This window comes from Lissotriton helveticus, chromosome 7 (assembly GCF_964261635.1).
Source record: "Lissotriton helveticus chromosome 7, aLisHel1.1, whole genome shotgun sequence".
NCBI lineage: Eukaryota > Metazoa > Chordata > Amphibia > Caudata > Salamandridae > Lissotriton > Lissotriton helveticus.
The window spans coordinates 767,017,251-767,039,128 of record NC_136068.1 but is presented as its reverse complement, the minus strand read 5'-3'; the positions used below and the strand labels follow the sequence as shown (position 1 = coordinate 767,039,128).

Below are 21,878 nucleotides of genomic sequence, written 5' to 3'. Positions count from 1 at the left end.
ATGATATATGAATACTGCATCGTCTTTAAACGACAGAATTTCAGCACTATGAGAAAAACACTTACAAAGCCAATGCGTGTGGCTGATTGCAGTGCATACAATCACCGCACATAGCAAGCCTGTCATTTTTTAAGACGGCACAGAGAAATGGTCACAAGAAGTTGCCAATACTCAACATTATGAAACTTCAGACGGTGCAATTAAACAAACCACCCACACAGCGGAAACTTAAACTAAACATTTTGACAGATTTTTAATTATGAATGTTGAATTCTAAAAGCACTTACGGGGAGGTTGCCAGGTAACTCAAAATTCTGAAAACATAACACGAAACTGGGTCCACAACAGATTATTAGAAAATATATCCGTTTGTATTATCCCAATATGACCTTGTAAAAAACTGTTTAAAAAAAGATTACAGCACAAAGGAATTATTGTGAATCTTGAATTAATGTCACCTCTATTTATTTCAGAGCTCAAAAGAAGTCATAAGAAAATACTACCCTACGGCTACAACATTGGCTGGAGTAATAATACCCGCACAATCTACTCCCTAATTTTATTGCTTCAGAGAAGAAAACACAACCAAGAGCTCATTCCTGCACATTTGAGGCATTAGTAGGCATGTCGGGATGTATTACTAGTCAGCTTCATCGGGCCAACGGTTCATGTGATCCTGATGCTAGATATGTGCCAATCCCAGCAATCCAGCCTATCAGATTCTCAAAGTTTCCTCCATCTAAAAAACTCCTACAGCTTGTTCCAATCCTAGAACATTTGGTGATTTTTAGTAATTGTTCTTTTTGAGAGCTCTTTCTGTGCAATTAACTATTGCACATGATCGACAGATGTCGGGTAGCACAAACAAAAACACGGTGCTCTCATGGGCTAGTCAAAGATTCGCCTTTTAGCACTTTCAAGTCCTCAGACAGTCTTGCTGGTGTCTTCAACAGTGTCATCGAGTAGTTATGGGTAAAGCTAAGAGTCACACCAAAGAGATTCTGTTCTTAATTGGGGGTAGGGGCGAATGGAACCGCTCTAGGACCCCAGGTCTGAGTAGTCTCAAGAGTGTGTTGGACTTTCATGCAGTGGGTGTTTGACAGTAATTTTAGGTGTGACCTTACTCATTCCGAACATCTGTGTTTTATTTGTTCAGTTCCACAGAAAGGTGAGACAATTAGGGGCCGGGGAGATGTTCCTCTACTCTTATTGATGCAGCTTAAAGACTCTGGGATCCCAAATTACCTTTCTTAATAAACAACTAAAATTAAAGTAGCCGTTGGAACTTAGAAAAAAATCTTCAATACTGGTAATGGATTCAAAACTTATTCCAAAATTGAGTGGCTCCCAAGAAGGGAAGGAGACACGTGTGGTGGAGCTTCTGTGCTAGTAGAAAAATAAACTGTGTAGTAGCAGTAGCCCAATAGTAAGACAGGAACTATGTGTATCTGAGCATGGAATAATGCTGCCTTTATAATGTTAATCAGAATGTCTTTTCTCTATAAAGGAGAAATTCAAGAATGTAGGCCCCATTCTAGGTAGAATAGCTCAAGTTCCACAAAAATGCTTTTCCACAGTGAACATTACTCTAGCAGCGTGTACGTGGTCTGCTCCGCTTTATGAAACAATAAGTCTTGTGCTATATTACATGGGGAGGTTATCTTGCCGCGAAGCATTGGTCATAACCTGTGGTGAATTAATGATGAGGACAGACTAGATCCATATTGCTGGACGGGCTTTGGTTGAATGCTATAGGGCAAACTATTCCCTATCGTGGCAGTCAAAGATAGAAAATCCCTTGATTTTGAAAGAGGTTTTCACATTTCAAGCAGGCAATCAACCCAATGATCAGCAAATGTCAGGACCCCTACCTAACAAGATACCTGTAAACAAGTTTAGCGGTGTCATCTCATTGTTTATAAAACACTAGTAGCTACAGGTTACAAGAACAAGGAAAATGGTTAATAAAATGCATGCTGCATTTCAGGTGCATGCACTAATGAGAAGGATGCAATGTGTTAAAAGTTAACAAACCGTAGGTCTGTTGCATTCATCTCACTACTTACCCCAGACTCCTCCACCTCTTCTTCCTGTAAGCAAGAGCCACATACATTGAAGCACGTGTTTTTCAATAGGGAAGCACAGGAAAAAGAGCAGAGTCAAGAGTCAGGAAGGAAAGATGATGACAGAAAAGGAACATAAAAATGTCTACTACATGAAAATTCACCCACCACAAACAAAGACAAAGTTAATGAGAAGCAGATGTCAAAGGTAACTCCGTGAACACAGACAGACAAATGATCAGCTTGGTGCTTGGTTCCAGCTACAAGATCCCGGTGATCTTTCCAAGCATAGGCTTTATGCTGCAACAAGAAGCCAATGGATAACCAAGTATGAATGTGGGAAGGGAAGGAAGGACTCGGTGTCGTGTACAGCTTGAAGGATAGGTATGTTAAGTCATTTGATTAAGGTATTGTTCAAAGAAATTACATAAAAACAATAGGTTCAAATGTAATAATATAATAAAAATAATCACTACCCTAAATCAGAACAATGCACTATCCGTATCCTCCAATCCGTTTTGTGGCTTCCACTGTTTATTCACCTACACCAACTAAAAGGTCTTCTTTTATTCAAAGAAACTTCAATGTACCACCTCTTGCTAGGAATTACTCTACCAAGTCCAACAAGGTACGTAGCACAGCACACTCAAGGTTGCCAACACAATAACAATGTTTTCTGCTCAGACTGCCCTTGTCTGACTTTCCCTGACTCACAACAAGCATGGCATACAGTTTAAATAATGCTCTCTATTCTCAAAATAAACACAGCTTGCATGGAGTTAAGTACACTGGGCATACAGCGAACTGCAATCCTCACCTTTCTCCTATAGTTCAACAAATGAAAGCTTTCACTGCACATAATACACAGATCTAGATACCAAGATTCTGAAGACTATGATCTGAAGCATAAACACTTTATTTTAAAAATAAAAAATGTCTGTTCCACACCTGCAGTAGATGGCTTGATACGCCATTCTCACCGCTAGCCGTGTTCTCAGTTACATAGCAGGCTTTTAGCTGCTAATATTGCAAACGTAAAAGTTATTTGCCTCTGGTGATATTTCTGGTGAATTTCATAATGTTACCACAGATCTCTCAAATTAAGAATATCCCTTCCAGGCATCCGACTGGTTTGAAAGAACAAACTCCTTACTTAGTGACTTTTTTGGGTACACTCTATTTAACCGCATATTCTTTACCTTTTGAATTCCCTCCGGTGCTAGACTTGAACTGGAAACGTTTCCAGCAAATGTGTGAGTTCGCCGATAGGTGGCACCATTGGACTCTACAGCGATCTCGCCCCACCTCCGGCGGTGAAAGAAACAAGGTGCCACTCCAGCTTACTGATATCCGTCTATCTCCAAGCATTCTATGCCTCAGACGCAGAGCATCAGTAACAGACTGTGAACTATGATTGTGTGCAGAATCTACTGATTTCTCACCAAAGCAGTACCTACCAAAAGGCGGAGGGTCTGAAGAGTAGGCGTGACACCAGGACAGGACCTAGGGGGGAAATAATCCTATTTGTGAACCAGTGAATCGAGGCAGTAATGCCTGCTGTGCGTGTGGACAGGTGCCCATGTAGCAGCCCGGAGATGCCCAGAGTTGAAACAACATACCCCCCCCCCCCCTATGCCGTAGTGCTGGCCTTCGCTCTAGTACAACGAACTCGAAGGACATAAAGAGGCCTCTTCTTAGCCAATGATTATCAAAGAAAAATTCCTTTCTGTGTGATTATTTCAGTAGGTGACCATGAGGCCTATCCATGTCAATCCACAACTTATAATTTTTTAGGAATTTTTCTTTGATAATCATTTGCAACCCAGTCCTTTCTGGTCCCTGGGAAACTCTCTTTTTTATGAGACTGTTCTTAGCCAAGGCATGGCCCATTTTTATGCAGAGACCCAATATTGGGTTAATGTCCATTTCTGGACGGCCTTTCCCTTCTTCGCACCAGAAAACCAAACCACATAAACAGTTGATGTCCCTTAGTTCGATCACCGTGAAAGTCCTTCCAGGAAGAGTACCACTACTGGCTACTTAAATAGTGAGGCATTACAGAGGCAAATATTTAAATAACAAAAGAGCTGAATAATAATATTTATTGTTGCCCACAGCAATGCTTGTAGGGCCAAAGACAAGACAAATATCAGTATATAAAAAGGTTTGGCCTGCAATGGCATACTCAGACAGTCCACGCACTAGACCACAAACGAAAGTAAATTGACTTTGTGGATGGAGTCCTGTCACCAAGAGGATCCCTACCACTTTTTTGGCAAATCAATTGGTTCTGCGCAATCTCCATGCATGGAATTGTAGGTCATGTAGATTCAGATAAAGGAACATGATCTGTTGGTGGAACAGGAAGTCCTCCTACAGAGATAGCCGAAGTGAAGAGCAAATGCTTCGGCTCAGCAGACTGGAGGACCACAGTCTTCAAGCCAAGTCTGGGACGATTAGAATAATCTGGGCCCCGTCCATCTTGGCCTTCTTCAGGTCTTGGAGAAGAAGTGGCAGAGGAGACAGAGTCCCACCAAAGCCGGAATGCTTCTGACAGGAAGCCTTGAGGTGAACACTTTAGAGAGCAAAATTCTCAACCACGAGTATTCTCTGCATTACCAAGGAGATCTACCAGTGGCATGCACCCTGGGTGAAGGCAACTTGAACTACGTCCGGGTACAGAAGCCACTCTTGGTCAGCTAAATGGCATCTGCTGAGCTTTTCCACCCTGGGGTTCAGACAACCTGCCAGATGGTTGATAGTCAGCAAGATACCCTAAAAGTCCAACCAACACCACAGTTTCTGTGCATCTGGCACATCGCCCACACTGTGCTGCTTGTACAAGTACCATATCGCAGGCATATTGTCTGTCAACACTTGCATAGGGCTGTCCTTTAAAAAAAGAAAAAAGTCCCTGAGGGGCAACCATATCGCACACAGTTCCAGAAAGCAGATGTGGGGCCTCTCTGCCAAAGGAGACGAGATGCGTCTGACCTCCAGCTCATCCAGGTGGACTGAAATAGGAAAATAAAAGGATGACTTTTCTTAGCATTCTAAGGAAAGAGAAAAACAGGCTTTGATTTGATTGATGTGCTTGGAGAAGTTAAGCTTATCAATAGTGAAGCCTATGTTTTCAACTCGTTCCACAGACCACAATAGGCCACTACATGGGGCTCCATATCAGCGTCTGTTGACCAAAAAAACTTTGATTCTGTCATTGTTGAGCTTGAAGGGGGGTTAGCATTGGTTCAGAGGGTTGTTTCTGCCAGGACTGCACTGTACTGGAATAGCCTAAAAATGTAATCTACTGTTATAACTGTCTACCAGATATTGAGGTTCCCGGGAGGGAGGGGCAGGAAGGGTGGGACTGTGCCTTAGCGTATTAGCTGGAGAACCCAGCGATTGGACATGACCATTACCCAAATAGAGGATAAGTGGGAGAACATCTCGCCATTGTAAAACGATGATGAAAGGGTGGGGAGTTAGAGAGGTTTCGAGGTAGCAGAGGATGGTGGGGACTGGATCTGCTGCAGCTGCCACCTTCCTCTAGATCGCACCTTGCAACTAAAAGCAAAGTTAATAATATGGTACCATTTATACAGCATGCAATACTCGGAAGTGCATCCTGGTACCAAGAGAAAGGAAAATACTGCAAGCATCAAGTTGCTGGTAGAAAAGCCAGCTTTCTGATGTTTTCGGAAGAGCATGGGACAATTATGAATTCTAAGGGTTTGAGTTAACAAATTCCAGAATTTGGCACCCAAACTGGTTTCCCAGATGCGAGGCCCTACAACATGATTAGCCAGTATTGAATGCAATACGCACAGAGGTGTAGAATTCTGAAGTTTCTTTCTGAGGTAGAGAAGGACAGTGTTGGTAATGGTGGCATGGACCAAACAGAGTGATTTGAATGGCACTTGCTTCTTGATAAGGAGCAAGCAAAGCTGGTGAAGTGCATTCTTGGTTGGAAAATCCTAGGTGCATTCACAAAAATAAATCTTGCTGTGGCGTTCTATACCACAAGGTGGTATAGTGCCAAAATAAAAGGAATTTCCATATGGCGGTTGAGAAGTGAATTTAAATTTAGTATCATTGGTTAAGTCAAATTTTTGGGGGAAGATTCCACTGGTGTGGAGGCATGGACGAGATCAATAGGCCACCAGATGGGGCTCCTGACCAAAATGTAAGACTTATGTTACGTCACTGTTGAGATCAATGGGCGTCAGCACTGGCTCGGAGGATTGACTCTGCCAAGACTGCATTGTTCTGCAATGGCCTCGAAATTTCATGAAATGTTGGTAAAACAGTTGTATCTTGTTGGCAAGGTCCAGCGTGATTGCTATATCACTATTTTTCTTGAAATATTTCATGGAGGGGTTGGCCGTTTCTCTGAACAGTCAACCAACATTAAAGGGTAAGAGCATCAGGGCTGATGGAACATCTCCTAAGAAGCCAATAAAACGCAGTAGGCATGGCGACTTAATGTAATGACCCTGCCCAAGGAGCTGCCCACCGTGTCACCAGAATCCAGGACACACTTAAAAATCCATTTTGAAGCAACCAAGCTGTCACTGACCAGGTTGGAAAATGGCTTCTTAATGCATTCTGGTAGTTTTGACACTTCTCACAGAGTGGGCATATCAACCCAAAAGGCACATTTGGCATTTGTCATATGAAGTGAGCCTAAAGTAAAGATTTTGAGTTTCCTTCCAGACTTTGACTCACTATCTGGAGGGGGCCATAAAAAGACATCGGTGTGCAGTTTCAGGAACAAAGATAGGACCAAAGGTCTCTCTGGTGACCACTGTGCTGACAACAACTTTGGGTCACACACAGCAGGTCTATTTCCTCAGGCTTTTTGCCTATAAAAACTAGTTGAGAGTAGGGATTTTCCTAGGCACCCAACACTAGCTTGACTAACGGCTTGTTGAAGGGGAACCAAGGCTCAGTAGCTGTGAAAGCAGATTACAGATAAAATGTTAGATTTTGTGTCCTCCAATTCTACTGCATAGCTTCTGCAGTTTTTTGCTCTGCTGTGTGAACACAGACTTCTTCCGAAGAGGGGTCAGAGAGATAAGGGTAGTCCTCTTCTGGTGGGAAATCCAAGCCACTTGCATTTTGTTAAGTCAAGTAATAGTCCATCATCAGAATTATAACGAGGAAATCTGATATCTACCTCTAAATTATCATAATTTTTATAACTAAAATTCTCATCAGGCATTGCCGAGGTGCCTGAGCCGAAGAATTCCCCCAATCTGGTGAACCACTAGGTCCTGGAAAGAGGCTATGCCAAAGGCTCAGACTTTCTCTTCTACCACCCGGGTTATTTCTACTGGCACAAAGAGTGGCTCTGTGGGCAGCAATGTGGACGGTGCTAGAGGAAAGGGGAGAAGTGCATTGGGCTAAGATTTATTTTTAGGTAGCAAGGCCAGAGCCTGAGGAGAAGGGAGCAGGGTAGGGAGGCATCAGAGCTGCTAGAGTCACCAAACCTTGGGGAGCAACCCATAGGACACCAGAGACATTCTGAGCTAATCTAACATGGCCAGAGAGAAGGTGTTACACTGCACTGGATTAGCAGAGGGAGAATAATCTTTTTATATTGTCGGATTAGGCTCCTTTGAAACACGGAAAAGCAGAGTCACAATTCCAAACAGTTCCAAGAGTGAGATCGTTAGCTCAAAGAAAAAGAATTCTCGTTCTCATGGTTTTTGTGCTTTTTGTGAGAAGATCGCTTGGGAGATTATTCCCTGTCAGGAGGATAACCTGGAGTAGACCGGGGATGCTTTGGTGAGTCTCTGAGAGCCTTGGCTAAAAATGAATTGGTCTCTCGCTCTCTAATGGCCTGTGGGTGCATAGTAGATGATAGACTTTGTAGATGCAGAGTTGTGGTCAGAGAACATGCACCATAGGCAGACATCAAGTGGTTTGGACACAGACATATTCTTGTGTCACCAACAACAATGTTTGAAACCTGAAATTTTCAGAGGCGACATTTGTCCTAGTTTCTGTCAAAAGATGAAGTATTGTCGTCTGTGAATCACAGAGAGCTCGGACTGGCATCAGTGGCAGGAAAGGAATGGACACCAACATGTCTGCTGTAGTCTAATATATGCAAGGATGTTAGGAAAGGCAAGCGCGGTCGTGGCTGTAGCCATGTGAAGCTAAAGGTGTAACTGCAGAGCTATTGATGGGGAATAATTTTATGAAATGTCTGATGCTTAAAGAGATATTTTTAAGGTGAGGATTCTCAGGAAGATCAATCCATTGGAACCCCGATAATTAGAAAATCTATAGTAAATAAAAAAAAGACTGTCCAAAGTACTAGCACCACCACAACATCTTGGGCTAGAAAAAAATACCAAGGATCGCAATGAAATAAATCTGTCTTCCCTTGCCTTCAAAGTATCACACAAACAGAGAATACATACAACTACATAAATACAGGATTTCAATCTGCAGGCTTGCTCTTGTGTTTCTTGTCCTTATGAGCCAGTGCTAAATAGATAACCATTAAACCAAGCCCTAGTGGCTTTGTTAATGCTTGTTAAAATCTGAATCTTAACAGAGACATAATCAGACTTCTCTCGCCCCATGTGTCGCAATTTAATTTCTTACATTATACACTCTCTAAATTTAAAGTAAACGTTTATGTTTTTCATGGTGTTCCGAACAAACGTTTATGTGGAATAGGGCCCTTAATCAACTAAATAAGCACAAAAAAGCTTAAGGCCAGGTGTACTCGTGAAACTACGGTAAACAACATGGTATAGGAGGACACCCTGGTGGGAGATATGAAACCACTGCTGAAAAATAATTATTCATTTTTCAATTCATTCATACAAACAGGCATGTCCTGAAAGCTGAGCACCCAGTACGTATCAGTCGATTCTTGAGTCAAAACAGTCAGCAGCTGCACTTTTTCATTTGAGATTTCTCTCTCTCTCTCTTTGTAACCACACCAAATTCAGGATTAACAAATTAAATGCATCCAGATAGTAAGTCAACTGATTGGGCCAGGAGTTAAGAACATTGCTAATTTGTGAAGCATTACGTTTTAATCATATTCTAAATAGGTTCAGTATCACTAACAGTAATCACGAATACAGTTTGAATCAAGACAAAGGTCCTGGAAAAATAACACTCTACAGTAAATATTCGTATCATTTTTGCATGCTGGAGGCTAGTTCGAGCAGAAAAATGTCTTAACCAGAGACATTTTTCACTCTGACAGACTGAGCCATAGGCGCAGTTTTGAAAAATATATACAATTTCATACACCACTAACAGTTCATGTACACCTAAGAACGTTTTTTGCTTACGAAAATAGTAATTCCACTATAACAACTTATATAGTCATATATGTGTATTTGAACATGTGCAATTACTGTTTTTATTGAGACAGATCGAGAAATGTCTATAAAACAATCTAAAAAAATACAATTCTGGCAAGTTAATTTTACTGCTCCATTCCATATTCCTTAGTTGTAAATTTATATATATTTTTAGAATTATAACTAAGGGCAGAGAAACTGTCAAATTATCACAAAACACTCATCAATGAAACTTGCCCCTCTACCTCCAGCCCAACCTTCCTCCCAACTCGGTCTTTAGCTTTAGATTGCAAATTCAATTTCAAATATGGTGCATTCCACTAGTGTATGTATTGCAGGGGGTCACATCTCGCAATTGCCTAGCAGTTATAAGTTTAGCAACAACTGTAGCAACAAAACACAGATCTATACATGCAGACAGTCTAGACCTCAACCCCCTCCAAAAACCATAATGTTCAAGGATTTGTCTCTGTGGGCAGGGAAGTAGTCATCACCGACCATACCTCCGGATGCGTTGAAATGCATCCAACTCCTGATTAAGTGGAGGAATCTCAGATCACTCCCTCAGCCAAAACAGCTCATATCCAGCAGACAATATAGTTTAAAATCTTCATAATTTTAACCAAAGTAAATTCTCCCTACCATAATACTCTTAAGTTAGACTGATGCACTATCTGAGCTTGTGCTCCGACTGCCTTGATATCTGGAATCAAAGCTTCCATCTGTGACCCCGCTCGGCAATCTCAAAGACCATATCAGGGCAAATATTAAATGAAAAACCAGTCTTGGCTTTTAACCGCATCGCTGCGGCGGCTTTTCCCGCTGTGCGCGGCGATTTTAAAAACCCCGCGGTTCATGACGAGCTCAGCTCATCATGAGCGCACGGCAGGTTACGCTCATGACGAGCTGAGCTCGTCATCAGCCTGGAAGGGGTTAAAGTATGCATACTCCTTGCTACACATATCGCCCTCTCTTGCATCAAATATTGAGCAAAACAGGTGAGAACAGTGCGCGCCTAGCACTCCTGGGATTTAGTTGGAAAGGCACTCAATGGACTTGGATTATCGCCAGCTCTTGCCTGGTCTGATTTAAAAAATGGATATTGTTTAGCAATTCATTCAGTATTTCCATTCATGTGATGCAGTCTCAGTCCCACCCGGAATTCCCACAACCCTCAAATTGCAGCGACAAGATCCATTCTTGTGATTGTTGTACTTTCGTGCAATTCTATTAATAGCCAACAACATTTCATCATGTTGAGTATTACAAGTAATCTTGCTCTCCGTAACCACCCGTTCAGACCTTCAAGGCGACAAGAAAACAGGGCCATCGTTACATCCATTTCCTCCACTGTATTCTGAATATACTGGCTCTCCTTGCCCAAGTCCATCTGGCCTTGTCTCATATCTTGTGTTGTTCACAAAATTAATAAAACATATAGCATTCTTATTCTGTGGTAGGGACTGCCCACTGTTAGCAGTTCCAGCACTTCTGTCACATTCTTCTCCGGATCTCTCCAGCCCATACTTACTCTCTGACAAGCTAACTCATTGCTCGCCTCAGAAGCTTCTTCAGTCACATCAGCCCTTTTAGTGAGTTCATCTCCCAAATTAGGTAAGGAAGGATAATGTTTTTTTTCTATAATTTCCAAGCTGTTCGAATTGCTCACAAAGCTCCAGTGGTGCATATCTGTTTAGATAAATAGGTATGGTAACCTCCGGATTCCCACCTATATTAAGTGATAGTGCTTAACGCTTACTCATAGGTTTATACAGTGGTTTGATAGTGTTGTCATTTTTCTTGACTGACAAAACACTCCCAATCTTAGCAGAAATGTCAGGTGTGGTAGATGTTGACAGTTCTATTTGCTCCTTTCCAATATGACCACCCCCCCCCACAATGACTGCTCCTTGGTCTTCTATGATAAATCTTTAAGCACTGACAGAGGGCGATAGTAACACACTCCTCATATTGTCTCAGTCACTTTATCTAAATTTTTGGATTAATTAGATTGTGGTTGCTGCTGGGGCTGAGACCTTGGTGAAAGTCGTGGCTGTGTCTGAGAGGAAAGCCATTTCTTAATACTGTATATCCCCCCCAACTCCTTATGGTGGAAGGTTCAGTGAGAGAAAGATGACCCTGCCTCTCTCAAAGGATAGTTTCCTCATTGCCTCTATTGGTTTATTAGATCCTCTTGTGCTCCTTATGCTTGCCATGTTATATTTTGAACATGTATTGTTGCCTGATTAGGCTCTTGGGTGATAGAAGCCCAATTTCTACCCTGCAGTTTTATTATTAAGGCAGTTCAAGCGCTTCAACTCTCTTTTTGGACCAATACTAATACTCATTTCTGTTGCTAGTTGTTACTTTTTGACAATCTTTTTATCATTAGTTTTCAGGAATGGCTTACCCATCATTGAGTCTTCAACCTGCTGCTATTCTTTTTTCTGGCTTACGCACTGTCTAGAGATTATGCTGGTGTTTCACTGCTGCAATCCTCCAGTTGCTTGTTGCCCTGGTAGCATTAGCGAACAAGTGCTGTCTTTATCACCCATGGCATCTCCTAGCTCATTGTCCATCGCATTCGCTTCCAGCATTCTCCCAGAAGCGAACAAGCATATTCAAAGTTTCAAAAGCCTGCAATGTAACTACTCTTCAGCAATTTCCATTGTCCCAACAACAGTATTTCAGCCCTCTGTGCCCTCACCGGCTATGATTACTGCCACGGATGCCAAGCTGTATATCACTATCTGCTGCAGTGTTTATCAGGATGTCTGCTAATCATTACCTTCCACTGTGGTTTTGGCATTGCCGCTGGGCTGCTGGTAGAGCTGCACTGTCTCTATGGTAATGAGGCGGCATTTAATTCCCTGCCATTTTTAATGACAAAATGGTTCTAGGAGCTCAATCGGCAGGTAACTAAAGATGCACAAACTATCATTAGTTTGTCATTTTCTGCAACATAGCTGCATGTAGAGTCACTTGGCCTTGAGTGCGATTAGGAGCTCTGGCAGCACGCTGCCTCATACTGATCTTTACAAACCAGCACAAATATTCACTCATGAGGTTGAACACTATGTAATTCTACAAGAAATAATTTAACTCAGAAGAAGAGAGCTACAAGTAGGGAAAACTTAGAGACCCCAAGATGCTACTTGAGAACTTATAAGCAGTTTTAGCAGCCTACCTAATCACCTACCCAAATTGCATCCAGAAGCTCTTTTGTTTACAATGAAAAGTATAAAATGAAGAAATGGGCTAGGAAAACAAAACTTTTAAATGGAAATGTTGAGGCCCCATTCAGCTGCAGCCTGAAGTAGTAAACTACATCAATTCCAGTAGACTACTGATTATTGGTTAAAGCTCTTTTGAGTCAGGATGCACATAGATAAAGAACCATGGCAAGGCTCTTCTGACTTTGATGCCTGTCTTATAGTTGCAGTAAAAAGTGTAGAAAGAAATTGCCTTCCTTTAGCTACCACAGCTAGGTGACAGGACTGCGACTGGTTCACAGAACACAAGCAATAAGACTTTTCTGAATACAAACATCCATGCTTGGAACTTAGTGCCTCTCTTGACCGCAGAGACTTTAATTGACTTTTGACTAACAAGACATCAATCTTTTCAATGCTTTCCATCTCCATACGCAAAACGATCCCACCATTTTAGAGATTTGGCAACACTTTTCTTTCTAACCCTCAAGAAGTAGAGCAATGCAAAACAGACAATTAAGTAAACTCATCTGCCTCCAGAAATTCTAGTGTACATTAACAAGCCTTCAAAAAGCGCAAGGCCTGCACACCATTAGGAGGCAAAACACTTGTTGACCATTAATCACACAACAAACTCAGTTGGAACAAGAAAATAAAGGAGCATTACTGCATTTCTAAAAATAGAAGCCATTGTTCAATCTTAAACAATGCGAGACAATAATTACAAATGTATTTTCAGTACTGTTATTTATGAATCCTTGTGTCAACTGTAGACTACTGTGGTCAACGGGAATTTAACCACTTATAGGAAACTGCTAGAGCATATTACACTACATTAGGGCCCTGGCCATCATGTGCTGCTCCAAGGGGGTTCCTTCCCTCTGCATAAGATGTAATCAGAGAGGTTTTGCCACTGGACATCCTTCCGGAGCCTGGACTGGAAGGGGGGGTGTCCTAAAACGCATTTTCCCATGCAGCTTTTCCATAGGAAAACTGAACAACTATACTACAAAAACGTCTAAATTGATCACTTCAAATTTAGCAGAAGGCTAGATTTAGATTAGGAACGAGTGCTTTTTGTGATTTGATGTGAATTGTTCAGTAGTTTTTGAGAAATGAAGCCTCAAGATGTATGTATATTTGACGCTGCGGACGAACTGTGGTGGATACGTGAGCTCAAACACGCATTGTGATTGGCTGGCCAAACCCGGAGGGAAAAGTTCCAGCCACCATTTTAGGACTTGGTTCCCAGAGTCCCACGCAATAGGATAAAAAAGACAAAAGGGGGTGGGTCGGGTTATACTGACCCCCTGGGCCATATTGGCGGGAGGACGTCCATGAGTGACAGACCCTGGGGCCAAATAAATAAAAAAAGTATATGTTATTGCAGGGGTTTTTGGGAATCCGCAGATACATCATGAAACCCAGTGCGGCAGGCTGGTGGATCTCTGGATCCAGGGTGCTACAAAGTACATACAAAAATCATGAAAATTCACTGAAAATCCAGAGGTTAAGTGACGTTATAGTTTGGAATTCTAATGACATCTTGCTTTAAAAAAAAAAAAAATTCATTGAAAATACCGAAGGTTAGAGGGATGTTCTAGTTAGGTGAACAAGTCGGTAAAAACATAAGTTTTTCAAAACCACTGCAATTCACCAGTTATAGTGGTTGAAAATATCTATTACTAGTGCCTTAAATGAACTATAACTAGTGCCCTAAATTAACTACAACTCACGCCCTCACCATGCACTGCTTACACCGTCACATATTACATCACTCATGAAATGTTTAAGAACTGCATTGATAACATCCTAAATGACATCTGAAATGAAATTAATAACGCTGCATGGCAAAGGCATGAGTTATAGTTACTTGGGTTAACTAGAACTAGTGCATTGAGTCGGTGTAAGGTTTTTAGTTTCTGACAGGAAGAATGGTGCTCGAGCTAATTATGCGTCTGTTAGTTAAGCTATGTGTATGTACGGTGCCACCAGGTCGAGGGAGAAACACCTTGAAACCCCCGTAGATATGCGAGTCCAGAAATCCACAAATTCAAATGAAAAACAAAGTCCCGGGCACAAGTAATTGGTATCAATATGCGGTTCTGCAAGGTTTTGTATTCAAACAGAATCTGTGGTCCACACCAGATGAATAGTTTCACGTGTGTTTAATGAATCAGATAGTGCAAAAGCAAACAGCCGACACGTGTTTCGTCACATGAGGGAGTGATCCCGTGACTTCTTCAGGGCTGAGAAAGCTGCAATGTAGGCGGAGTGTGACAGCAAGCCGGTGATAATTCCAACCCGGCTGGGTAGTCACGTAGAATGTATGGTGAGTGGAGTAGTCCAAAGTTCAAGGGTGCCCAGGCCTAAAATTGCGGGCGCAAACATCTAGGCCGTCCAAACCAAGGAGGTGTGCCGCCGTTTCCAAGCTATGGAGAGCGGTCCAATGTTCAGCGTGGGAAAAGGCGGATACGCCTAAGCCGTGGGGATTCCTAACGGTGAGGAGGAGCAAAGACGAATACTGGTGCTGTAATGCTGTCCGGATGTGGAAGCTAACGGACACCAGTGATGAGGTATTTATGGATACTTAGACCCAAAGCACTAGACCGCGACCGGTGAAAGGGAGATTCAAACCGGTCACTAGTGCATTGCAGTGGTTTGTTAGTTTAAACGTTCTGTTCTGACATTTTCATTTAACTATAATGTCCCTATAACTTCTTCATCCAGTTAGCACACATATAAATATATATGTATCATGTGATCAAGGGCGGGATCGCACGAAACGCGTTATGGCAGAGCTAGCTATGAAATAAAAAATTGCACGATACCTGGGACCATGCTTGTCTTTTCTGGTTGCAGCAGAAGTTGTGAACGAGTTGAAGAATATATATATATATATATATAGATATATATATATACACACACACACACATGTAGAAAAATGTATGTATATACATAAATATATGTATGTATATATATGTGTGTGTGTGTATATATATATATATATATATATATATATATACATACACACACACACACACACACACGTGTGTGTGTGTGTGTGTGTTTGTCAAGGTAGATATACATGAGCTTTTTTGCCTCAATAATCTGATGGACAAACACATACTAGAGGCTGCTAATATAGCAGCGAGACATTGTAACTAAAAATGTCTACTAACTGGCTGTTTAAGGGGCAAGATCCAGCCATTCAGTAGTGGAATTAGTCTACTAATAACAGCACACCTTACGAGTAGCCCATGTGTATATATTTTACGGAATAAATCAAGATACAATGGAATATGCTTACCACACGTTTCACTGAGGTTTCAAGGTGAAAATCTTGACAGGATGGAGCACATAAAGGTATTCGGTTGATCAAAGAAATGTATACAACTTTTTTGGTTTCACGCAACATGCCAGTTTCCATTAAAAGAACAACAACATGCCATATGAACACCCCGCCCTGTTGGCTAATGTGCAAGTTTGCGCCAAATGTGGAGCCTGTAGTAAACCGCATACCTTTGTCTGAACATCACAGCTGGATCCATGTTGGCCGATGTCATTCGAATGACCTGCCGAATTTCTTTGGCGATCATTCTCAATTTCTCAAAGTTTATCAGGCCGTCTACCTTTGAATCATTTCCTGGATAATTAAAAATAAATTAAATACTGACACTTCATAAAACAGTATGGGCAGTCACAGCAAACCAAGACAAAGCATTTGAATTTTTACTGAAGCAAATTGATAATTTCGTTTTTTCACCTTACGATGAATACAAAAAGATCCTTCTACTACACAAAATCAAAATCGCACTCGAACCTACACATTGGAATTCTGATGTAACACCAACCACAACACTTGTATCTCATATAGTCGTCACATTTCAACAACTGACCTAGAATGTAGCTATGGTATGAGAAGATAGAAAAACTAAACCATTTCTTAATGTGTGCATTTGCTGCTGCCAGGAAATGGATAAATTGATAAACTGAAGAAAGTCCATCTTTTGGCTTACTAAATTAAAGAGAACTTTACAGCAATTAATAAATGCCCATTTTGCTATGGATATTGGCATGAGAGAAGGATTAGAATTGATATAGACTGAGTGACTGTCGCAGTGGACAGCGCTGCCTCGGTTCCGGATTGAAATATGTGCTCACAGGACCGACTGGCATGTCGGATGTCATTTAGGTGAAAGCCTACAGATGGATAGAGCTGGAGTGCAATTCTTTCAAATCAATTCAATATTTTTGCCGAATTTGCATGATTGTTGAGGCCCAGGGACATTTCAAATCTATTCTGCGCAACAAATTTATCGAAAAAAAGAGTGCACCATGTTCTCATTAAGCGTGCAACCCATACATCGCTCATCCCTGCTTCTCCGCAGTGTGAAAGCAAGACAAATGATTGGACGCCACTCATTGCCTCACGCGCAGTGCTGTATTTTTCCATGTCTGGGATACCTTCATGAAGAAATGTAATATCCTTTTTGACAACGGGGAAGAGTGGGATGATGGGAGGCTGCATGCTCTGACTGCTAAGAATGTTGCGGTACTTGGCCATGTTCCTCGATGGATCAAAAAGATCCTGCAGATCCCGGAGCAGCTTTTCGTATTTGCTTGGCAATTTCTCCCAGGTGCCTCTCAGTCGTGCCACGGGTGCCAGATTTAACCCACTGCAAAAAGCAGAGATTCAGTCAATAGCACACACATCTTAGTATTATCACTATTGTTAAAGTAAATGCAAATACCTTAAAATTAATCTTTTAACCATTAAAACTAATTGACAAAAGTGCCAGCAAATTGTGTAGGCTCGAGTAAAATTAGTTACTTGTTCTTTTAGTCGATAGAAATCTGTATTCTATATTTATACACTGCAAACAAATGTAAAATCTCGCCTGTATCTCCAGCTGGGACTTCATAAATAAATGCACTGAAAGCTTGCTTGGAAGCCACATTTCTCTCACCATACCTGCTTCATCTGAGTAAATACCTTTCCAACACTTTCGAGCAGTTCATTTTATATTATTAGAAGTGCAACTCAAAACTCCATTTAATCTTTTCGAAGTGAGTTTTTGGATATTTCTTGATGCTATTGCACCTATTATTTTTATAACTCACTTTATTGTTTTTGCGAGAACACAGTATTCAGTTTTTGCCTCTGGCAAAACAATCTTGGAGTCAACATTTCTTCAGCACACAAGTCCCCCTTACCCCATTTCCGATGACATCCTAGACACAACATTAGCTAACAGAGAAGGCACACATTTCTTCATCTAATAACCCAAGTCTACGTGTCGCCAGGTCAAGTACAATATGTTTATGATCATCCAAGTCGTCCAAATCTTCAAGTGTTTCAGTCGGCAACCCCTCTCCTCACACACCACCATTTCCAGCTACATATCATGTTCTACGCCCTTTTTCCAGCTTTCCATTGAGGGGGCTCCCGATTTTTCAAATCCCGCACTATGTCCCTTTTAGCGACCAATAACGCATTCCACAGGAATGCCATTTTATAACTTTTGCTATCCAGATCTACATTAATGTGTAGGAGGACCATCTTGGGATTCGGGGGAAGTCGCCAACCCAGCACCCTCTCAATTGTGAAGTGAATCCCTTTCCATAAAGGGCCAGTACTTCACAGCTCCATACTGTGTGTAACAAGTCACTATCATGTACTAAGCAGCGTAAGCACGCTGAGGACTCAACTCATCCTTTGGACCATAAACAATGGCATGTAAATTAGGAGCAGTGTTGCTAATTTAATTGACTAAGTCGGAATTCGGTGGGGACCGCAACCTCTCTCTGGGAGCCAGGTGCCTCCCTCCAGCCATCATTAGTTAATGAGCCCAAGTCTCCCTCCCAATGCTGCATTGAGACATTTGAAGGAGTCTGGTGTATCAATCACCAGTGGCCCATAGATCTCGGAAATCACATGTGATTTGAGCTCTTCCAGCAATATTCTGGCCCCCAAAGGGCTAACATCCGGGAGCTCTTCATGGTTACTAATGCAAGGAGAAATGCACGAAGCAACTGCAGGTGTTTGAAAAACTGGCTGCGATGAAGATCGAACGCCATCAGCAGTTCTGTGAAGTATTTCATAGTAGTCCCTGTAATTACATCTCTGAGTCTATATATCTCAATGATGTCCCACTGACTGAATCCCACCAGATGAGACACTTGTGTGAGGCGTAGCACGGCCACAATGTTGTCTCTTTTTTTAATCTATCCCTCTACCTAAAGGATTAATTAATCTCATGCCAGATCTTGAAATCAATCTCAGTAGCGGATGGGAGAGGGATGTGAAATGTACCCCTGTAGAGATAATGGAGTAATTGTACCATTTACATTGCCCACTTCCCGGATGCAAAGGCTGGATCCCCATCGCAGTCCTAACATGACTCATTCAAGATCACTAATTAAACAGCTTTCTAGTAGGAGGCAATGTCAGAAGTGGCTATATCTCCACCGTGGATGTCCCCATCGCAATCCTAACCACTCCATACTGCCAGAGGTAACAGAGAATGGAATTAATTGTACACAAAAAAAGTCTGTGGGATCGGGAATGGGAAGGTGTAGGACTGCCATTTTGACAATTGCAGAGCAACCTAGGAAGGGTAATGAGAGTGCAAACCAAAATCAGGGGAGAGTCAATCAATTTGGGGCTGAATATTCATCATCCAAGTTTTCAGGGGGTCTCGTGTTGTGTGGACACCCAGAGGCCTGAAACCATCTGAGGCCACCTGGATACCCTGTGCCCAAGCCAAGTCTGAGGGCAGGAGACCTTAGAAAACTAATGCAGCCATTTTTGTTGTTTTGACAGAGGTCTTAACTTACTGGATTATATGATTTGACCAACATGAAACCAAGGGTGGTGGTCAAACCCAACACCACTTAAGCGGAGTGCTTTTTAAGGGGGCGTGCACATGTTCACAAGCAACATGCAATTACACAATGCGGAGACAGGCAAAGTGGGATGATGCTGTGCTCCATGGTGCACGCTGTGGCAACCAAAAGGGGAATAATGCTTGGTCATAAAAATTGATAAAGAGGGCTGACCGAAAGCTCTTGTATGAGTTTTTATTTATTTATTTAGGATTTGTGTTAAGTGTTACTAACCACCCAATCAGTGGTGTCAGAGCGCTGAAGTAATATAGCAAATGGGTGAACAGGAGACAGAGGATTTAGTAATGTATCCCAAATATTCCTTACATTACGATGTCAGAAAAGTCCCATTGAAGAGTTCAGACTGATTTAGGGCCATGGTGATGGAGAAGTCCAGAGCCCAGGTGCAAAGGGTAGGCAAATATTATTCGTCTGACCAGTGGAACTGGAATGGGGCTGCAATCTGCTGCTGCTGAGGCCATGGGATTCTCCACATACCAGGGTGAAGATGTGTGTATTCAAGGATTTCTTTATTAGAGATAACCCTTCTCAAGTCCCAGATGGATGGATACAGAGTTCCAGAAAGGAGTCCTGTTAAAGAAAGGAGCTGCCACCATATCTTTCATATCGGAATTGTTAGGAAAACAGTGGGCCTCTACTAGTTGAAACGCGACTGCAGGTCGCTTAATATGGAACTAAGAGGCTGGTGATATAGTTTGGAAGCTGATCACGTAGTGCCCTATAGACAAGGCAATGTTTAAGTTGACAATCTTTCACTCATGTGGAGGTTGAGGGAAGATCTTACTGTAGGGGTAATAGGTTCATGGTGTTTTTTGTCTAAATAGAAGGTGAGCAGCATGATGTTGTATTCACTGGAGCTTGGCGACGGGAGGCCTGTATTGAACCCACTGCACTAATCCAGACAAGCCATTATCACAGCGAGGATTAAGCCTATTTTCTATCTGTAACCGTTGTAACAATGGCATGATCCCTTACAGTTATCACAAGTAGAAAAATGTAGTTTGGCAGACTGCATTTATCTAAGGCGAGAACTTTCGAATATCACCTCTAGATGGCATGCTTAATTTACCTAGGGTATTGGGGAGGAGGGGGTCCCAGATCATCAGGCCAAGAGAAGGGAATGGGCTTCCAAAGCCAATGAAAGCATACATTTGGTTTGCAATCTTATAGGAATCAAGAATGATTGTGGGCCTTGTAGGCACTAAGTAAAATGGGAGATAGCAGGCCCTTGAGGAACACTACAGAGGCTGCTGGCCATTCTAGAGAGGAAAGGGCCCACATGCACTTGAAAAGTGCAGTTGTGATAGAAGGAGGACAGCCACACCAAAACAGTGGTGGTTAATGGTGTAATGTGGCAGAGTGATAGTAGTATCAGTAAATAGGGGGAATAATGATCATCAGCAGAGAGGAGCTCTTCACTTAAATTTAACGGTGTGCTTTTTTTGGTGTTCCTTTGTGGTAGGACTACAGATTTGAAGTCACAGCGAAGGTTTCTGGATCCAAAATGGGAGGAAACTTGGCAGGTGATGACTGTTTTCAGCACCATAGCCACATAGGGGTATGGGGGAAAGGGGAGGGGGCTGAGATGGGTCAGTAGTTGGTTAGGATAAGAGGATATGTTGTGGGTTTTTACGCGATGGGGCAACAACTGCATGCATAAGGGACTGAAGGATTGCCTGACTAGCCAAGGAACTGTTTACAAGACTCATAAGCATGCTGAGAGATCAGAACTGAAGAATCTTGCATTAAGGAGGTTCCAGGACTGAGAGCACTTCTTAAAGAAGGCCAATATTTTACTTACTTCAGATTCAGGACCTGGCACAAAAACGCTCAAAGTGCATTCAATAGAGTGGACGAGAGACAAAGCACCATGTACAGAGGATTGTACAATGTAATCAGAAATTAGGGCACTCTATAGAGAGTAAATTGTGATGGCAAAGAATGACTTGAGGGTATCACAGTGGTCTGGAGAGGGAGTGGGCAAGTTGCTGGGGACACTGACTGATACCAGCTCTGCGAAGATACCAAAACGTTGTTCCTTAGTAGAGTTGGAAGAATTAGGAATGTGACTGTGGTAGATATGCAACTTCTCATGTGGACACAGCAGGCTACACAAAAAGGAAGTCATTGGTTTGAAACCATCATCTTTCTATAGTTCTTCCTTGCCTTTTCATCTGGCGTAGGTGTTAAATATGCAAAGTAGACTTAGAAGGACAACAATACTGGACAGCAGAGGGAACAAAGGAGCAAGGGTGGGGGATATTATTTGACTGAGCGAAGGTTTCCAGTTGTAATTTGTTCAGGTTATGTCAGGAGATAAGTGGACCATAGTTACCAAGGGACTTGAGTCCATTGATTGACAC

General features: G+C 42.1%; 1 protein-coding gene across 6 annotated transcripts in view; it reads right to left on the bottom strand.

Annotated features, from left to right (window-relative positions):
* The window catches only part of RAPGEF6 (Rap guanine nucleotide exchange factor 6), an 885,786-nt gene that overhangs the window by 46,385 nt on the left and 817,523 nt on the right, over positions 1–21,878 (bottom strand). For 4 of the 6 annotated variants that reach the window (XM_078653140.1, XM_078653141.1, XM_078653138.1 and 1 more), the window contains exons 20-21: positions 17,074–17,285; positions 16,129–16,252 (exon numbers count right to left, since the gene is read on the bottom strand). In XM_078653140.1, coding sequence (XP_078509266.1) covers positions 16,129–16,252; positions 17,074–17,285 — 336 coding nt within the window. Of the gene's footprint in view, positions 1–2,066; positions 2,091–16,128; positions 16,253–17,073; positions 17,286–21,878 lie in introns of all 6 variants that reach the window. The other 2 variants (XM_078653136.1, XM_078653139.1) reach the window with 1 other exon arrangement.